The 20,242-nt window shown below is 35.1% G+C and overlaps 1 protein-coding gene across 1 annotated transcript in view; it reads right to left on the reverse strand.

The window, feature by feature from the left end:
• plxna4 (plexin A4) overlaps positions 1-20,242 on the reverse strand; it is a 748,931-nt gene that overhangs the window by 195,100 nt on the left and 533,589 nt on the right. The window contains exons 7-9 of the mRNA XM_039761357.1: positions 15,851-16,004; positions 7,259-7,358; positions 4,606-4,720 (exon numbers count right to left, since the gene is read on the reverse strand). Coding sequence (XP_039617291.1) covers positions 4,606-4,720; positions 7,259-7,358; positions 15,851-16,004 — 369 coding nt within the window. The remainder of the gene's footprint in view (positions 1-4,605; positions 4,721-7,258; positions 7,359-15,850; positions 16,005-20,242) is intronic.

Consider the following 20,242-nt stretch of genomic DNA (forward strand, 5'->3'; position numbering starts at 1 on the left):
AAATGCAAAATAATACTGAAGAGACATATGGCCATTACCTGAAACAAAAATCTGTATTGTAAAACCATTTTTTACAGGTGATATATATTATTGTCATTGTTATAGCTCCAGTAGAGCTCATTTGCTTGTTTCCTTCATTTTTACAAGGAATAAAACTACATTATAAACTCATAAATTCTTTGCTCGGTTGTCCTCTCCTTTAGGTTAGTCCTAAGATGCTAAGAAAAGCACAGTACAAGATTATTTTTTTGTCCATGAATCACTAAGCATAGGAAATCCAGGCATGCTGTATAGCAGTGTAAATTAACTCAAAGCCTTAGGGCAGAAGAAGCCAGACACAAAGAAAAGAAACATTGATTCATTAGTTTCACAGCTTCTCAGCCAGTGAATACAACACAGACAAAAGCTGGTGGGAAATAAAATATTAAATCCGGGCTAAAACAAAAAAGAAAATCTACGAGATATGGCCTTTCATCCTCCTTCTTAGCCCTTTTCTTGACATTGCCTGGAACAATTCTTTTTTTTTGACTAGTGTCACCTATTTTCTCTTAAAAAAATAATATAAAAGAAAAGACTTAATTTTTTTCCAAAAAGATTTCTGCTCTGTTAACCATTTCAGCGTACTTAAAATGGTAGTAGATTTTTTTTCTTAACTATGTAAAATTATATCTGCAGCTAACATAGTTTTGCTTTGGTTAATGTTGCTGCCAAAAAAAATTTGATTTGATATACTTTATAAATCCTCATGGGGAAATTGTCTTTTCACATGACCTTTGGGTGCCACTGTACTTTGCCGCTGGAGCAATTTTCAGGTTTAGGGCCTTCGCTCAAGGGCTTAATGGAGTAGGACCTCTTCTGGCAGTAATAGGATTTGAACCTCCAACCTTCCAGATTCCATCATAAATCCTTAGCCTCAGAGCCACCAGTCTGCCATCATTAACCGTTTGTGCTGAATTTCATAGTCTCCTTGCTAATGTAGTTGTCTCTGGGACTCATTCTAACACAAAGTTGTGCAGGTCATGTTGACTGGCTACTCAAAGTTCAGCCTACATGACTGAGGTTCAGTATGTATGCCTGAGTGTTTCCTGGACTGGCACTCATCTTGTTCATGGTGCTGACTTAGATAAGCTACTGTTCTCTAATTTAGTTTATTTGACCAACCAAAATCATGAAATTAATAAATGGATAATAATTTCAGAAGATATTTTATTTCAGAACTTCACCTACTAACTAAACCCAACACAGGGCTTTGAGGGGCTGACTTCAACCTCAAAATTATGAAAGCAAGGCAGGCATCATAACTGGACAGGCTTTTTAAAAGATCATAATGAAATATATTTTATACACTACACACAATTTTCCTTCCTGAAAGTTTTAATTTCCTTGTAACCAAATAACGATACCATTATATGTTCTTTAAGTGCACAGAACATACACAGGGATACTTAACAAATTTTTTTTTTTTTCTTTTTTTTCTCCAGCTTTTGGAGTTTTTTTGTTTTTTCTGTCCACCCTGGCCATCGGACCTTACTCTTATACTATGTTAATTAATGTTGACTTATGTTTATCTTTTATTGTGTCTTCTATTTTTCTATTCATTTTGTAAAGCACTTTGAGCTACATTTTTTTGTATGAATATGTGCTATATAAATAAATGTTGATTGATTGATTGATTAAGTACTGCAAAAAGTGAAAAGTCCTAATTTTATGGCCGACAGTAATATCCAGCCATCTTGGATAGACCATCACACAGTGGACAGATGTATTTTAGTTGGATGAATCAATATTTAAGGTCTTTTTTAGAAGAAATAAAAGTTGTGTCCTGTGGACCAAACAAGAAAAGAATAGACTGTTACTGGCTACAAGTCCAGAAGCCAGCTTTTGTGATGGCATTGGTTCTGTCATTGCCCTGGGCAAGGGAAACTTGTACTTCTTGTTAAAACACCATTAATGATGAAAAGTTCATACAGAATTTGGAGCAACATATGTTGCCTTCAAGATGAAATCTCTTCCGTGCATATTTCAGCAAAACGATACAAAGCAAATTCCACATATGTTACAAAGGCAAGGCTGCACACAAAATGGTGCAGATGCTTAAATGGTCTGAATGCAGTTGTGACTTCTCTCCAAATGAGAATGAGGGCCACAGATGCAAAATACAGTTGTTGCTAGCCTTAAGACCTATTTGCAAGAAGAATGGAACAAAATTACACCTGAAAATAAGTCGATTTTTTAGTACCTAAACTTTTTTTAAATGTTGTGAGGAGTAAAGACCATGTTATAAAATGGTAAATTCCTCAGTGTTCAACTTTTTTATGGAATAAGTTGCAAGAATTAAATTAAAATGTTAATTTCTGAAAAAAAAAAAAACAGTTGTGACATCAAATAATAGGCTGTTCCATTGTTTTCAAGTCAAAGATCATTTACTATTACTTACTAATCACTGCTTTCTGTTTTTAATTGCATTTTCCATACCATCCTAACTTTTGTGGAGATGGGATTGTACTTAAACATTTTAAAGCACATATATTTCAAGCAATGAAAGCGATTTTGGAATGCCATTAATTTATGTTCTGAACACACCAGTATTAACGGTTGATACCCTTTCCTTGAGTGTGTATGGCATTTTCTCCAGGTACTCCATCTTTATTCTTCTATTCTATTAAAGTATCTATCTATCTATCTATCTATCTATCTATTGATATTTATGCTTGTGGCCCTGAATTGTCCTGACTTGCGCAATTGTAGAAGTGTGCATGAGTGTGCTCTAATAGGCTGGATTAATCCTACCTTGCTTCTCATAATACCACAATAAGCTTTAGCATGACATTAACCTAAAAGTGGACTAGGTAGGTTTAGGAAAGGGCTGGATGGATGAAGTCACTCCTATTGGAAACAATGTGCTTTTAGCAAAAATTCACTTAGTATGGTGATAAACAATAATAAACTTAACAATTAAGTCTCCAGAGAGAAAGAAACAAATGAGAAAGTCATAGCAATTAGGTTGTATTCGATAACAATTTGATTCTAGACATCTTGGGAGGAGGGTGGAATCAGGAGTGGGAGGGAATCATCCTAATGTTTCCACATTCTGAGTAAAGGGGTAGTTCTGCTTCATGGACCATGTAATTGAACATTTGCTCATGTCTCCCTAGAATATCTCTGGTGTTTCAGGTTATGAACCTACTATATGATCTAAATGAATTCATGAAACTTCAAAACCAAAGCTCAGTAAAGCAAAATATTTTATTTAATAGGTTACTATTAAAATTCCAACAGTGGCTATGACTATGTTATAGATTCTAATTCTGAACTGCTTGTTTAAAGACGTAACCTAATCCATCTTTCTATTAAATCTGCAGTAGCCAAACCAGGCCTACAGACAATAAATGCATTAGAAAGGCAGCATAGTGATTTGATATGGTCTTTAAATTGTCACATGGAATACAGTCCAACATCTATCATCCAACTAGGTGTATGTGTCAGTGGGATTATTGCTATGAAAAGTTCAATATTTGTTGGTAAAATGTAACATTGATAAAATTTCATTATGCTATACAGTAGCTCTCCTCAGTAGTGATATTAATGGGGTAAAAGAAAGGTACACTATGACAGAAAATGACCATTTAGATTTTTTTATCGGGGATATTTGTTAGGAAATTTCATTATGCACGTTAGTCAATTGTTCCATGAGGCTAAGAAAAGGATAAGGTGAAATACCTTACTGGTTCATTTAGTATTTATGAATTTTAATCAATTTAGCGTGTATAATTAATTTACGATAGAAGAAACATCCTTGAACTAAGCAAGTTTAGAAAATTAAGGGATGGATGGGAAAGTACTGTGAGACAACAGGGCAAAGCAATATTTTGCTGTTGCAGATTTTTGTCCATTTTTTGAGTCTGCTTATTCTTACTCAGAACTGCAGGATACGTGAATTTACACTTTAATTAAAACCTTGAGATGAATGCCATTCCAGCCCATGTCATGCTGATATACAAACTATTATTAGGTACATTGTAATTATTAATTTTAACGCAGAATTTTGTGAGATGGCATTGTTGCACTGCTATCTGTGGATCAAGTGCTCTGGAATCACATCCTGTGTCCAGTCATTTTCTCTACGGACATTAGACTTCTTCACACATCACCAAAAATCTGCATGTTAGCTTCACTGGTAACTCTAAAATGGCTGTTTTCATGTGTGCCCTATAAAAGAATGCTGGTTCCTGCCTTGTGCCAGTGTTGCCAAGATAGACTGCCTTCATGTGGTCCTGAATCATGTTAGTTGTGTTTGAGAAAATTATGTTATAATATCTCAGCGTCTTTTTTTGAATGCAAAAAGTACCAATAGCAATTGATTGGAAACTTCAGAAATAGGCATGCAAAGCACTCACAAATAATTTTATGTCAAGCCAGAAAACCAAATTGAAATTACACTTGATAGACTATCAAGCTAACAATAACACTTTAAATAAAAACAATATTATTTTGTGTGAGCTTTCACAGTGGTTTCCACAGAGAAATCAATGAGACTGAAGAGACTAAGCAAATGTACTGCTAACAAAGGGATCAAAACCATTTTAAGTAATAAGGAAGATTTACCTCAGACAGCTTGACTCTTCCTTCCTGAAAGGAACATCTCCGTGGATCATGAGTACACATGTGACGATATTTACACCAGTGGCACTGATAGGGGCTATTCACACAGGACAGGCACCTAGACATTAAAATAAAATAATCATTTACAATGCAATTACATAAAATAAAAACATTGACCTATACCAGCACAGTGTAAATGCCTTGACTAAGGTGTGAGAAAAAAAGTGTAACCTATCTCCATGTATTTTTGCTGGTTTGTTCACCCTCCTTACATCCTTTTGTACATATCAAACAGAACAGTGTGAAATAAGTTTTGTGTTACCCCTCACATTTGCCGTGCTCCAAGTAGCTAGTCGCCTACAGTGCAATGTCCCAAGAAATAAATTGCACATTGTTGTGGCTGACTTTTAAAGTCATACAACTAAAATGTTTTGAGATAGGGAAAGCCCACTATGAACAATAAAGACTGGCTGATTGATTATACAAGTGTGCATGCGACACTTACTTATACAGAAAAACATAAAACACTCATAGATGTCAGCAGGTGATACTGTAAATGCAGCTACAGATACTGTATATGAAAAAAGAGCAACAGAGATAGCCCTAAGTAATTTGTTCTCTGTGAGAACACAACATTCTCAGAAGTAAGCAGATGAAATAAATCTTTTTTTTTTTTTTGCAATGAAACATCACATTATTTTAGTGCTGTGTGTTCTCTAATATTAAAAGAATTTTACATTATAAACCAGTGGTTGCATTTGTATATCAGAAAATGAATATGCCTGTCTTCCAGGAAGCATGCATTATATGTGCCACCTTTCAAAGTGAGCAATATGTGAAAGTGTGTTATAAACAATTAGCAACACTAAAATATAATATTGTAACAGGAACTTTTTACACTCTGTTAATTTAGCACATTATTATTTTTTTTCACTCTTTGGGGTAAGGTGCACATTTGTACACTCTGAAACACATTACTTTCTCTTTTTTTTAGGAGTGTGTTCAGGAGGAAGACAACAGTTTTCAGTCATTTTGTCGGTTGACTACATCAATGGGAGCTGTCACTGTCTTTTCAGTTTTTTATCTCTTTTTTGAGAAAGACTTCCACTCCCTTTAGCACTTCTACGGTAACATTGTCCTTGGATGAGTTTAAAACAACCTGATTATCAGGCTTTCCCCTTATTCTTACTTGCATCAAGTAACTTTGACATAATTTCCAACTTCTCATAATAAGTAATGGTAATATTATCAAGAGCCGAGGTCCAGTCAATAACAGTCACACAGTTCCAGATCTATGGTTTTGAATCAACTTGTTTTGACTGTCTGTGTTTTTTCTGGGTTTTTCTTTGGGACTCTGGTTTTCCTTGCTCATCCTAAACATGTGCTCATTGGTTGAAGTGACCACTATAAACTAGCCCACTTGAGTATGAGTTTGAGTATACTGTATGTGACTACATGCGTGTCCCGTCTGAAACTGGCTCCGCAGTCATAATGAGTCCCTACTTTGGACCAGATTTGATGTTGAAAATAATAGATAGTCTTGATATGCCTCTGTTTTGTGTTTTTTTTCCAAATCTCTCCTTTAAATGTCTTTAAATCAGTAAAACCCAGACAACAGACATGTTTCCTCTCTATTAAATTCTCAGATTGCAACATTCATATCGGATAAGTTGTGTGGTGTAACAGCTGGAGAATTGAAATCTTAAAACTAGCAGTGTGGTTGAGGCTTACAATTCGCTATGTGATGTTCAGCAAGTCACCTGCTTGTATTGCAACTGTGAAACATAGTACTTCTTCTTTCAGCTGCTCCCATTAGGGGTTGCCACGGCGGATCATCTTCTTCCATATCTTTCTGTCCTCTGCATCTTGTTCTGTTACACCCATCACCTGCATGTCCTCTATTACCACATCTGTAAACCTTCTCTTAGGCATTCCTGTTTTCCTCTTCCCTGGCAGCTCTATCCTTAGCATCCTTCTCCCAATATACCCAATATCTCTCCTCTGCACATGTCCAAAGCAACGCAATCTCGCCTCTCTGACTTTGTCTCCCAACTGTCCAACTTAAGTTGATCCTCTAATGTACTCATTTCTAATCCTATCCATTCTCATCACAACCAGACATACAAAACGTGAAAAACTAGCTGTATCCATATGAAAGGGATGTGCCTATGATTGAGGTTGTGGTGATGAGGATGGTCTTGTGTGCCTCAATGATCTTGATTAGAGACTTGATGTCTGGCTATATGTTACCCAAAGCAAATTGGTTTAAAGCAGAGTCCAAACAAAGCAGAATCCAATGATGACCATCATAAAACTCTCCGATACATCAAGGACAGATTCTTCTCCTTGAATAACTTTCCAAGCTTATCCTGAGTTAAGGTCTCGGGTGAGTTCATGATTTTTTATCATACATAATGTGTTTCCTTCTAAGCACTGTTTACCATGCAAACTAAGCCATTGTCTTATTGATTCATGATTGTATGGCCAGTACATGTGCAAGGGAATGCTTTGTGTACAAGCATGAAGACAGCTTCTAAACAATCATGTCCTCTATTAACTGTCCATATCAGTTATAAAGTACCAAATCATTTGTTATAGTACATACTACTTAATTGAAAAACAATCTAAATAACAAAATTATTATTTTTCTACTTACGAATTGTGGACGCTACAATTGAAGAAGACAAAACTTGTGTTAGCAAATGCAAGTCCAGTTTCCTTAGACTTCAAGTAAAGTTGGACAATTTGGTGGTCTCCTAATGAAAGAGAGAAGCAACAAATATAATATCAATAATAATTAGGTTTTGCTAATATTTAAGATACAAAATAACAGTAAATGTATTACTCATCTCTTCCCTGAGTTATACAGTATATCAAACCATTTAGGTCACAAAGCAAGAATGGCAATAAAATACCAGAACAGCTATTATGAATCGCACAATTACAAGGTGGAAAGTTGTAATTGAAAGACCAGATACAGTAGTTTGTTGCTCAAGGAATACAAAATGGATACTAATCTGGAAAATGGCATTGAGTACAAAAGTGAGGAAGGCACTTGTGAGATACCCCTTAGTGGCTAAAAGTCCTTCTTTCAACCAAACTTGCCAACAACAGGGTTGTATTCCTTTTAAATTCACTATGCATAGTGATGGCATAGAAGTAACACTGTGTTCACTGTAGGGTATCATCTACTGCTTGTCAAATTAAATTATTCAATTAATTCTTAAATGCTTGATGAATTACCCATTAAAATTAAAGATAACAAATATTTTGGTATTTTTTTAAAACATCAAAAAAGGATTAGTATTTTATAAAATTATACTTTAACATTATGATGTACCTACTGCACACAGTGATTGTTACAATAAGGACTTACTAAATTTCTGGTAAATGTGATGAGGGCAAAGATAACCAAATTAATGGGGATGTCTTTTATCCTTCTAACCAGCCAGATTTTACTCTGGATATGTTGTTTAATGCAAGGGGGTATGTAGTATTTTAAAATGCCAAAAAAGCAAAATGTTTAAATAGGCACAAAAGGAAAAATATCAGATATACAGTATAAAAAACTAGTAACAACTTAAAAATAATAAAACAGGCAATTAAAGATACTAATTTAAATTTGCCATTTGTAGTATATAAAGTGCCTAAAGGAGGGGCCCGAGTTGCCTCGGATGCTTGCATATTGTAATCTTTTTGTTTAGTTAGCCAATAAAAGGTGTCATTTTGCTTGGCTTTTCTCTACATTCATAATGGCTAACACGGTACAACACCCTAGTACTAGTGATATAAACAAAAACTCATTTAGTCAGGTCAGAGTACTGTACACTTCCTGTAAATAATATAGATATATAGCATAAAACTAGAGTTTTTGTATTGATGTTCCACTATTAGCAGCTCGCCCATAGTTTATAGTTCATTTTGACTGTAAAGCAGTACAGTGAAGTGACAACAATGAGTAAGCATCCAACACTGAAAGTAAAAAACATTTAATATATAAAGGAATCGGGAAGTCATATGTATACAGGGCAAACACTTAAACTCCATATGCTATAGGAGACAGTGACATAATCTGAAAGATTATTTATATTGTTAAAAAGTGATATATACATATAAAAGAACAGTGATTCAAATTATTCATTTGTATTGAATGCAGGTCATTCTCTCTTTTCCTAATTGAATCTGATTTTAATAATCAGTAAACTGTTAATTTGCCATACCATTTAAGAGTCGTAATCTTCCCAAAGTAATTCCCCATGATAAAATATAATGGGTAAAAAGGCAATTTGCAGAAATGAAAATTTAAATGTGTCATTGGTGACACATGGTTCTATTAAATCCAAATGTGATTTAGTTAAAATGATTATTTTGGTACAGCATATCATGCAGCTTTTCTTCATCAATTCATAGCTTCTGTATTTCACAGTCTAAAGAGGAGTAGAGCATTTTATACTGACATTACTTAAAATAGCAGGATCATCTAGATTACACTTTAGATGCATATTAAATTCTTCAGTATAGTTTGTACTTGTGGCTACAAGCGATTAGGAAATAGCTAACATCTGCAGAATAAGAAGACATGCTCATCTCTTCATTTTTATTACCATTTTTTTTTCACTGCACAGTGTCATGGGGAGGCAAAGCCTATTTGTGCACCAACTAGCATTAGGTTGTAATCATCCACAGACATGCCAGTCCATAACAGGGCACATCCACTCACATTGGGAGATTTTGCAATTGGCAATATATGAAAAGCATGTGTTTGAACTGTGGGAGAAAATGGGAATCTCTACAATCAGCCTACACAGACTCAGTACTCTTTATAGAAGGGACTGAGTTGACTACTACACTTTGCATATATACTGTATTTAAAGTAGAAATCACATTTAACCATTCATGCAATCATTAACAATTAACGAAAATCTCACACTTCTTCAAAAAATGCATTTCATATTAGACCACAAGTAGACTCAACTTTTCTACATCACCAGAGTTACTTTTGGCTGTTCTTCTGCATCATTATAACGTTGAATTCCACAATCTGATTACTCAGTCTCAAAATATTTACATTTCAGTGTTGTTGTTAAATTTCTACCCATAATTCAGATGTCTATCTGTTTAACATTTCTGGCACATTTAGCAGGCTAACCTTCTTTAAAAATAGAATGTCCCTTTTAATCACCATATACGTTCTCCTTGCATTCAGGTAAAATACTTTGTGCATCTCATTAATAATATACAATTTTCTAAGCCCATTTAATCTTAAAAAGAGTTGTGGGTGTTGGGGGGCCAGAGCCAAACCCAGCTAACATAGAGTGCAAAGCAGGATATATTCCTGGGCAGGTTGCGAGTCGATGATAGGGTGAACATACCAGGGCTAAGTTATCATCATCAATCTAACAAAATTGTATGTCTTTGGAACGTTGGCGTTTTGGGAGGGGGGTTTGCGAGGGTAACTGGAGCACCTGAAGGAAACCCACACTAACACAGGTAGAACATGCAAACATGATGCAGGGAGAACCCAGAATGCACATCCCAGTCTTTTTACTGTGTGGCAGCAGAGCTACCACTGTGCCACCATACCAGCCCCACATCTTACTTGTGAACTACAATATACATGAAGTGAATATATTATGAGTATTTTATCTATAGTGTTGTTAATATGATTTATACACCAAATCAAAATATTGGTATGAACATATCTTATATTTTAAAATATTACTTTAACTATAAAATACATTTTAGAAAAAACCACTACATGTATAAGGAAATGTTTACCAATTGAATTTAGTCTGAAAATTATAAAATAAAATACAAAATGAACAAAACAAGAATATAAAAAGGTTTCCAAGCACCTTTGAAACTCATCTGAAGTGAGAAATTCAAACTAACAGTTATATACAATTTTTCAATTCTGTCCATCTCTTTTGTTTCACTTACGGGAATCTCATGTTTAATTCAAATTTGTGACCCTGGTCACACGACTCTGGGGGGTGAATTATGCTTCTCTTTTAAGTTGAAAGACTCATTAATCAATCAAAACAAACTGTAGCTGACAATTAATCTGTCTAAATTATAATGACACAATGTTACCTCACCAGTTGACATTACTGGCCCATCTGTGCCCAGTCTTCTGACAACTACCACTAATCAGATATTTCGAAGTGATACAAAGAAAGAAGAAGCAAGAAATCTTTCCAAATGTACTGCTGTAGGTGCAGTAAGCAAGGGTCTGTAATTGTAAAACTGAATGCCACTTGCTGGGTTAATATTTAAAAAAAACCTGAGAATTCATTGAAGACAATTATTACCCCCAAAAAAAGAATAAAAATCTGTAATGAATTATATATCACACATAAATATTTTCAAATATGCTGCTAATAACAGACCTGGTAATCCATTGCTGCTGGGCACAGGCTAGAAAATGTCTTAAGATTATTTTCCCCAGAGACAACAATTCCAAGGTCACAAGACATTTCTTAAGGAAAGAAAGATCATACCCCGACATCAAACTAAATGATCTATACATTTCTGTGACTGTTATTAGTCAGAAGAGTACAGAGTAAGGAATTGAATAAAGAAAATACTTTCTATTCTAATACAATTAAATATCTAGCCTTTGCTTTGGTTGCTTGGCTTTTAAATTAAAACTTTCAAATTACATTTCTACTATATAGGAATGTCTCTCCAAAAAGATAAGTATTCAATAAAGATTAATATAAAATATAATAACTCATGGGTGGCACAGTGGTGCAGTGGTAGCGCTGCTGCCTTGCAGTTAGGTGACCCGGGTTCTGGCTATCCTAAATTGTCCCTAGGGTGTGCTTGGCGTGTGGGAGTGTGTGTGTGTGCGTGTTCCCTGCGGTGGGCTGGCTTCCTGCCCGGAGTTTGTTTCCTGCCTTGCGCCCTGTGTTGGCTGGGATTGGCTCCAGCAGACCCCTGTGACCCTGTAGTTAGGATGTAACGGGTTGGATAATGGATGGATGGATAATAATTCATACATGTAAGGTCATTTAATGTTGAAAAATTGCAACAAATGCTTATTACATCAATGTTAACAGCAGGGCTTCTTGTCTTGTTTGAGTTATCTTTGTAATACAGGGGGTCCTCGGATTACGACACAGTTCCGTTACTACAACAGTGATGTAACCCGAATTTTGGTGTAAGTCGAAACACACCCTAGCCTAAGTCACTTAACTATCCTAACACATTTGCGAAATCATAATCTATAACATAAAAACACAACTAAGCCACAGAAAAAGGAAAAGGACATAAATATATTGTACTGTAACAGAAAAAATGATTGTAAAAAAAATCCTTAACTTTATTCCTTCTCGCGTCTCAATTTTTAAAAAATTTTTATGGGATTGAGCGTTGTAAACTCGAAAACGTATGTCGAGACGTTGTAACCCGAGGACCCCCTGTAATTCTGCTTGCCAAAGATGCTATGTAAATAAAATGTTATGTAAGCAATAGGAGCTTGCAATTGTAAGTTTAGAACACACTGATGTAGAATTTTGCACCTAATTATGACATCCTACCTAGAGTTCTGTGTTTAATGAAAATCTACTCAGTTAATGCTATTATGAATACTGAACACTGAAAACTAAGACTGTTGTTACGCTTGTATATTTCAATTGCACATCCACATCTTTCATCAGAAAAACTGTCTGTGCTCTTTCTTCCCACTTACAAAGATAACGTGAACCAAGAGCAGTTTGTTGTTGTTCTGCCACAAGTTAGTTGGAATTTGGCAAGCCACAAGGGCAAAAGGAAACAGACTAGAAGATGAAATTGGAAATCGAGAAACTACAGTAGTTGGGGTTGAAACCAAAATGAATGATGAACTAACCCATAATGAAACCTAAGTCTTAGGAAATTGGGGAAGAAGTCAGGGCACTGATAAATCTTGAGCTAAGGTATGACAAGAATTTTGACAATCTTGGACACATACACAATCATGACACTGGCTTAAATATTGACACACTGTAGATGTCACTTGTCATGGCTTTGGGTGCATGAAACCGTGCAACAGGGCCACAAAATGACAGCACCCTTAGCAAAACAATATGGAATCACAACTAAAATAATTCCTAAAACAAAAGACACTTCAAAACAAAAGTAGAACTAGAATGTCCAAAAGAACATACATGAACAACATACTGTAAGCTAAAAATTGAAAACATACTGGAACTCATAACATCTCTAGGCTGTGGACAGGGTTGCGTTCCTAAGTTCCTTTTCAACCTTGAAAAAACATTTTTAATTGTAAGGATTGTGCAGACACTGTGTTCCTACTAAAATATTTTTTCACTTCTTGATGAACAACCTGAAGTTAACTAAAACACTGGCTTTAAAATCTGTCAGTGTGAACCTTTGTATGGCAAATAATACAGAAGACAAGCACTAATGAACTATATATCAAAAACAGGTTGAATTTCTTTTACCCATACCTTTTTTGGACAAATGCAATGCTCAAAATGCCTTTTAGAGTACATAAGCACTAAAATCTGCTCTACTATCCCCTAATGATTCTCTATTCCTATGTAACTGTGAGGTGATGAGAGGGCAGGTTTTATGAACATTTGCAAGTCTCTTGGACTAGATGGACTTGTGAGCCATGTTGTGTAATCTCACTGCATCAAAGCATCATATTGCATTTACTTTTAAAAAAAAAATGTATTCCATTGTTTAAGAAATATAAATTTAACAAATGCCAATGTCCATTACCAAATTACTTAATTGCATAAACCACAATGAAGTGTTTCAGAGGCTAGTAATGATCAACCAAATATGCATACAGTATCATCATAACTGATCCTCATATGATATAATTTCCCTTGCTCTTCTAATTTAGCTTGGCAATAAAAATAATAATGGTGGACACCAAATTCATAGACTAGAATGCTCAAGTGCCTTATAAACTAATCATGATGCAGGGTGCATGGTCTGTACTTATGGGGCACTAGTCTGGGAGAACGGATATCAATATCTGCCCTATGTGACGGTCCCAGAGTTATGTTAAGATCTCTGTCATGTCCCCCTTTAACAGACTGTGTGACTAAACACAGTTACAATGCTAACTTTACATTTTCTGATTACATTGCAGACGACAGTCTGATGACCAGCAAAGCGGAGATACCCTACAAAGAACAGGCTGAAAACGTTTTTTGGTACAGTGATAATAACCTTTATATCAACAAAAAGAAAAATGAATTATTTTCTTGCTTTCATTTACATGAATAGGGTCCAGAGCAGATGTGGTAAGATCTTTGCTTTTCTGGAAACTCCCATTTAACATCCTCTGCAGTTAAAGTAATTAAAAATGTGTACTGCTGCGCCTCCTTCCTCATATGACTAACAAGACCTTCACAACAAATAGATAATTCCTTTTCAAGTACAATAAAAGATTTAATACAAAATATCGTTGGATACTCAGTTTGGAATTGCAATGAATAACATGAGTTGGTAAAAACAGAGCAGGACATCATTGGAGCAAATTTTATCTGACAATTTAGAACCGTTTCATAGGATCTTGCCTCTCAAGGCAAGCAACATAGCCATGGGACACAATTAGACCCTTTTCACTGTCATCTAACAGACAATAGAGTTTAAAAACAGCCACACCTTAAAGTTTTAAGGCAGTTGTTTTCTTCTAAACCTTTGACTTTTGAATGGTGACTTTTGATATTGCTATTGCCACTGTTTTTGTATATCGTGTAATAGGCTTGCTGAAGGTCATATCTTTCATAGCTCTTTACAGTATTTGATTATCTTGTTCTGTATCAGAGTAAGCATGTAAATAAGAATAGCATTGTACTATGATTCCGATGACAATAAATATAATTTAGGTAAATTTTGTTAAATTTCAGTAACAGCCATGAAGTTACTTACATCTGCATGTTTCTTTTTCTCTGTCTATGCTGATTACTGTTCCATCTTTACTGTGTCCATTATGTGAGATTTTAAGTTTAATTTTAGAAATGTAAGGAACACATTTCTCTTATTTAATATATTAATAAAAATAAATTGGATTATGAAATTTATGCCACATGATTTATGCAATCTATTTTATTGTCCACTGTTCAATTTTGTCCGTTACTGACACATTGAAAGCTAGATGCTCTAATCACTTTACCCAACAATCTTTCTAAAATCATGATAGTATGTGCAATCTCAGATAGTAAAGGGATTAATTGCCGTCTAATGCGTCTAACCTCACTGGCGGCATACCAAGCAGCTCAAAAAATCACAAATCTGTGAGAGAAATACTTCATCGCAAGGGGATGCAAGAACATAAGAACATAAAGCGTTTGACAATCAGGAGGGGACCATTCAGTCCATCAAGTTAATTTAATTAGCTAATAGTTAAGTTGTCCAAATACCTCATCATTTTATTATCTCATCTTAAATTGGCAAAGTGTTCACTTTAGCTACATGACTTAGTAGTTTGTTCAAAGACTCTATATGAAGAAGTGCTTCCTGGCTTCCTTGTCTTAAATGCTGTTAATTTCCACTTATGTCACGGAGTATGAGGTTCACTATTCAATACAAAGACTTTAACTTTATTGAATTTGTTTGGATTAGGAGTATAATTCATTAAAAGATAGAATATATGTCTGTGATTCTTATACTGTATGTTGCCAATGATTAAATATCTGTAAAAATCTTCCATTTGTATTCTACAATGCCCATGCTGCATCAATATTTTAATAACCCCTTCTGAGAGTAATAATGTAAAAAAATTGGATGGATTGATTTAGATGTAATTCTTAAAATTATTCTCATAACTGGATGCCTTTTCATTAAATATCACAGCTATCATTATGTAATCCAACATACCTCATGTTTTAAGACAAATTTAGGTTATACAAACGTAATTCAAAAGTTAAATGAAAATCAGACTGTCATATAGTCTCAACATGAGATAAAAGTATTGATCATCTATGGCATTTTGTAATTTTATTTTAATTTTTATAATGTCTTGCTGTTGGTATTTTAGTTTAACATGACGGGATCATATTCCTTTGAAATAAGGTTATTATGCACTGTTGAAAGACATTTTGCAATGCTGTGACTGCTAAGTTTAGGACATTTAGTTGTTTTTTGGCTAGCACATCAAAGTGGTATGTGACTCAGCTTTATAATGAAGGGGTTGGGAAGGTGAAAGTCACTTTCTTTTCTAATCCGTGTGTACAAGACAGAATGTATTTCATCTGCGTGCTAACAGACAAATGGCTGTTCTTACCTTTATCTGTAATGATTCGAGGCACTTCTTTCTCTGCTGGTGAGATACATGTAATTCGGTTCCCGACTACCAATCCATCCATCTCTGCCAAGTCTTCAAATGTACAGTTTACCCCAGCAGAAAGCTCTGGAACATTATGAGCTTCCAAAATTAACTGAAATGACATTTAAAAAGGGAAAAAGAAGCTTTACATTTTAAATAAATAAACAAACAAATACAAAATAGCTATTTTAGATTAGCATATCTCTTTTTTTCTCTGCTTACATATTTACTTTCACCTTTAGTTACTAGGAATTTCTCAAGGTTAAAGGAAAAACTTACATTTATATTAACAAAATGGAAGTACCGGTAAATTGTGCTGTTATAAGATCCCTGTTATCATTCCAGTCAATATAGTTTAAAAACTCTTCATGATGTATCTTAATGCACAACTTCTAAAACAAAAGCGGTAATTCGATTTAATGAAAAGCTTAAACTGTGTCAGGTAACACATACCTGACAAGGAATCCCACTGTGATTAAAAGCTACTTCAATTAACAAACTATTTACAAATAAAAATAAAATAATTGTTTAAAAAGGTTTTTCCATTTTTAACCTATGCCCTAATATAGCTGCAAGAAGCTGTTGAACAACCTGGCAGCACTACATGGAAGGCAGAAACCAGACCCAATGTACAAGGCAAATGACACTTAACACACTGCCACATGCACTCAGATTGGGTCAGTTTATTGACTTCAATTAATTATTGAATTTTTAAAGAAATTATCAGTGAAGACCACGCAGACAAATTTTAAAAAAGACCAACGTAGAAACTGAAACCGGTTCCATGGAGCTGTGAGGCAACAGCAGTGTGCTATTATGCTACCCTGTTTAAAGATACTCAAAAAAAGAAAGCTGTGACTAATAGAGAACATGATTAAAATTATTTTGCAACTATTCTAAAAGTAAAAAAACAATACATATACTGTATAAAATATATACAACATATACATTACAGTGCCTTAGACTATTCTACTACTAGACTATTAGACTTCTATCTTTAGAATATTCTGAAAGTAAAAAAAAACACAGATATGCTGTTTAAAATATATACAGCATATACAGTGCAATAAAACAACTGATTAGGACAATAGCATTTATAGATATACTGTACATATAACTTTACTGAAATAAGCATGTTTAAATTTACATCACATTGGGAAGAAATGCAAAGTCCTAATTAACATTTAGACTTTGCAGGAATTGCTAGGAGGCTTTAACTGCCCTCTTCAATTTTAAGCCATTAAAACACCAGAATGCAGGGCTCTGGGTTTGCTTTGCAAATATTCAAACAAAGAAGAACAAAAACTAAGGCATACATCAATTGGTTCATCCATTTCACTCCAATACAGGGTTGATCACCATCATATCCATAATACACTGTATACAAAGAGTACTTTATGCATTGTATTACTGTACATTCCAAACACTGACCTGGTTAGAAAGGAGGAATAATCAGAAACAAATCAGAAGTGGTCTGAGACTAAGATTCTTACTTATAGCATTGCTATAAATTTTTCAGGCAAAGAAGGTATGGTATTAAATACTAAGCAAGAACTGAAAAAAATGATAAATACAGGAGACACAGAAAGCACGAAATCCTACCCAAAGACCAATGTTCAAAACACAAAAGTCATGATAATTTGTAGAGAGGGTATCTAAGCATCACAATACCCAGAAGAAACATATGAAGAATTAGCTAAAGGGAAAAAGTAATAGAAGTGCAGAACGTGCTAACACCAAGAGAGAGAGAGAGAAAAAAAAAAAAACAATGAAGGTTATTGTAGTCTGCAATTTGTATCTGGAAGTACATGGAAGAATCCAGTTTCAAAGACTGTTACTTCCTACAAACGCTAGGTAAAAATAAAAAGATTCTTGTCACCTCTCTAATTTGAAAAAAGCCCTGGCTTTGTCGCACTCTACGAGAAGAAGTGTTCAAGGTGGGCTCAGTAGGAAATGATGAAGATAATCAAGAAAACAATACTGTTAAGGGATTTAATGGGGCACTGACCTTAACAACTAGAAGACCTGGAGAAACTAAATGCTTTGAACCAAGATTGAGGTAAAGACCAGTTCTGATGATATTGATCACATCATATGTTCCATGTGCTTATTGCTTTACTGGAGGGGGGGCTTTAAATTAATATACCAACATATCAGATATAAATGGTTTAAAGCCTTGATCATGGTAAATAAAATGTCCAAACCCCATTATTTGTAACCAAAATTCCCTTGACTTTTGTAGGCCATCACCATTTGTTCCAGTGCCCTACCCTACCACAGTAAAGCAGTATTTTGGCAACTCTCCAAACATGCCAAAAAAGTACATATGAAAATGAACTCTACATACAGTATTAAGTTACTTTAGTAAATGAAAGCAAAATTCATGCACATATTGTAATTCCTTATTTTAAAGTGATTCAACTTCACCATGCTTTTATTTAAAACAAAGGCTATTAATTACAAGATAAAGTAAGGAATGCATTTTTGAAGAGAACATTTCATGTATCTGCTTAGAAGATTGGACAAAGTATGACACTACCACCTGCAGAAACTTGTTATCATAAGAAAATGTGTTTTAAATTCCTTAATATAAACCAATATCTAGCTATTATTTCACTAGTATGTTAAAGGCAATAAGTCACTGCACATCTTTAAAAACAACAGATGTCAAATTGTCATAATAGTCTAAGAAATGAAAAGTTTTCTTTTAAACTAGGTAAATTTTATTTTACACAACAGTGTACAGTAAGTAACAATACATTTGAACATGAACTTGATTTTGAAATAATTGGGATAGCATGGTAGAACAGTGGCTGCTGCCTCCCAGCTTCACAGAACCTGAACTTGATTCCTTGTAAAGTCATTACCAGTTGAAAGTGTGTTCACTCTGCACCTGCCTGTATGGCTTTTCTAAATGTATTCTGATATTCTCTGACATCTCTGAGATGTTTGGTTAACTGTAAAGTAACATATTATAGATGATTTTGGGTCAGTGTGTGAATATGCCCGTTGTTGGGCTGATATCCTGTTGAAAGCTGGATCTTGCCTTCTATTCAGTGCTTCCACTATAGACGCAAGTGCTATGCCCATATTTATCAAGTGTCTCAGAGTAAGAAAACAGTCCTAAGTGGCTTGAACATCTCAGACACAAATTTGGTCCTACTTTTAGAGGTAGAAGTAAATAATTTGATCAGTTTTCTTATGTTAGAAAACTACCCCAACTGCTCCAAAATTTAGGAGCGCTGGTGAGCTGACTTGTCCTAACTTACTAGGAGTTGCCAAAAGACTGTGCTCAGGCAGAGATCAGAACTCGAATCCTGGGTAAAGCAGAATTTTTAAGAAATATTGAACTTGTAAAAATACAATGAACCCACAAAAACTAAGGAGTTAACAGAGATGAAATAATATTCGTAACAAATCTTGTTCAAAATGTAATCGACCCATCTGCATGGAGAAGCCATTTATTGTTAGCCAGAATGAATGTTATGAGGGACGGCTTGCAGCCTTACCCAGCCAGGTCACCCTCAGAATGAAAGGACCTGGAGAGAGAGTGTACACAGTACATTATCTTCCCCGGAGTACTACATGGCATCCCCCCTGAGTTGCAGCAGTGCCTTGGATTCCAACAGGGCACCATGGGACATGGAATTCCTCAACTCAGCCCTTTTGGGTGCTGCCAGGGAATGCGGCAGGGACTGGGGCGCCCTACTTCATGGGGTTTCTGTCTCACCTGGAAGTGCTTTTGAAACCAAGTGTGCAGAAGATCGGAAGTACTCCTGGGTGGGAGATAAAAGTAGATGCCTGCCTCACTAGGATGGGCCAAAGTCAGGAGGAATGTGAACAATGCTTGAGTGGAGGTGTGGAGGAGGCAGTTGAAGAGTGACTGGGAGAGAGATAGAGGACAAAGGGTGTGCTTATTGTATACACTTGTAGCTGTAGTGGTGGGAAACACTTGTTTTAAAAAGTTTCCTATGAATAAAAACTCTAGGCTTTTACCTTGTGTCCTTGCCTGTTTGTGTTAGGTGCAACATGTTGATAATGTTTTGGCCACAGGGAAAATACAGTTTGAAATAACAACGCTTTAGGTATGTCAAAACCATCCATTTCTCAAATTCTGCACCAAGCTTTGAACACCCCTTACAAATGTGTGAGGTAATGCAATGATTCATACATTTCCTCCCTGCTCCATGTGAGTTAACTTTAAAACAAGCTACATTCATGCAAATCAGCATGCACATAAAGATCACTACCCCAAGTTTAAATAAGCATGCATATGTGAATAGCACGCATTATTAAAGTATCAATACGCAGGTGTTTATGGATGCAAACTATACTGTACTAGCAAGCATA

Source organism: Polypterus senegalus, chromosome 8 (genome assembly GCF_016835505.1).
Source record: "Polypterus senegalus isolate Bchr_013 chromosome 8, ASM1683550v1, whole genome shotgun sequence".
Classification (NCBI taxonomy): Eukaryota; Metazoa; Chordata; class Cladistia; order Polypteriformes; family Polypteridae; genus Polypterus; species Polypterus senegalus.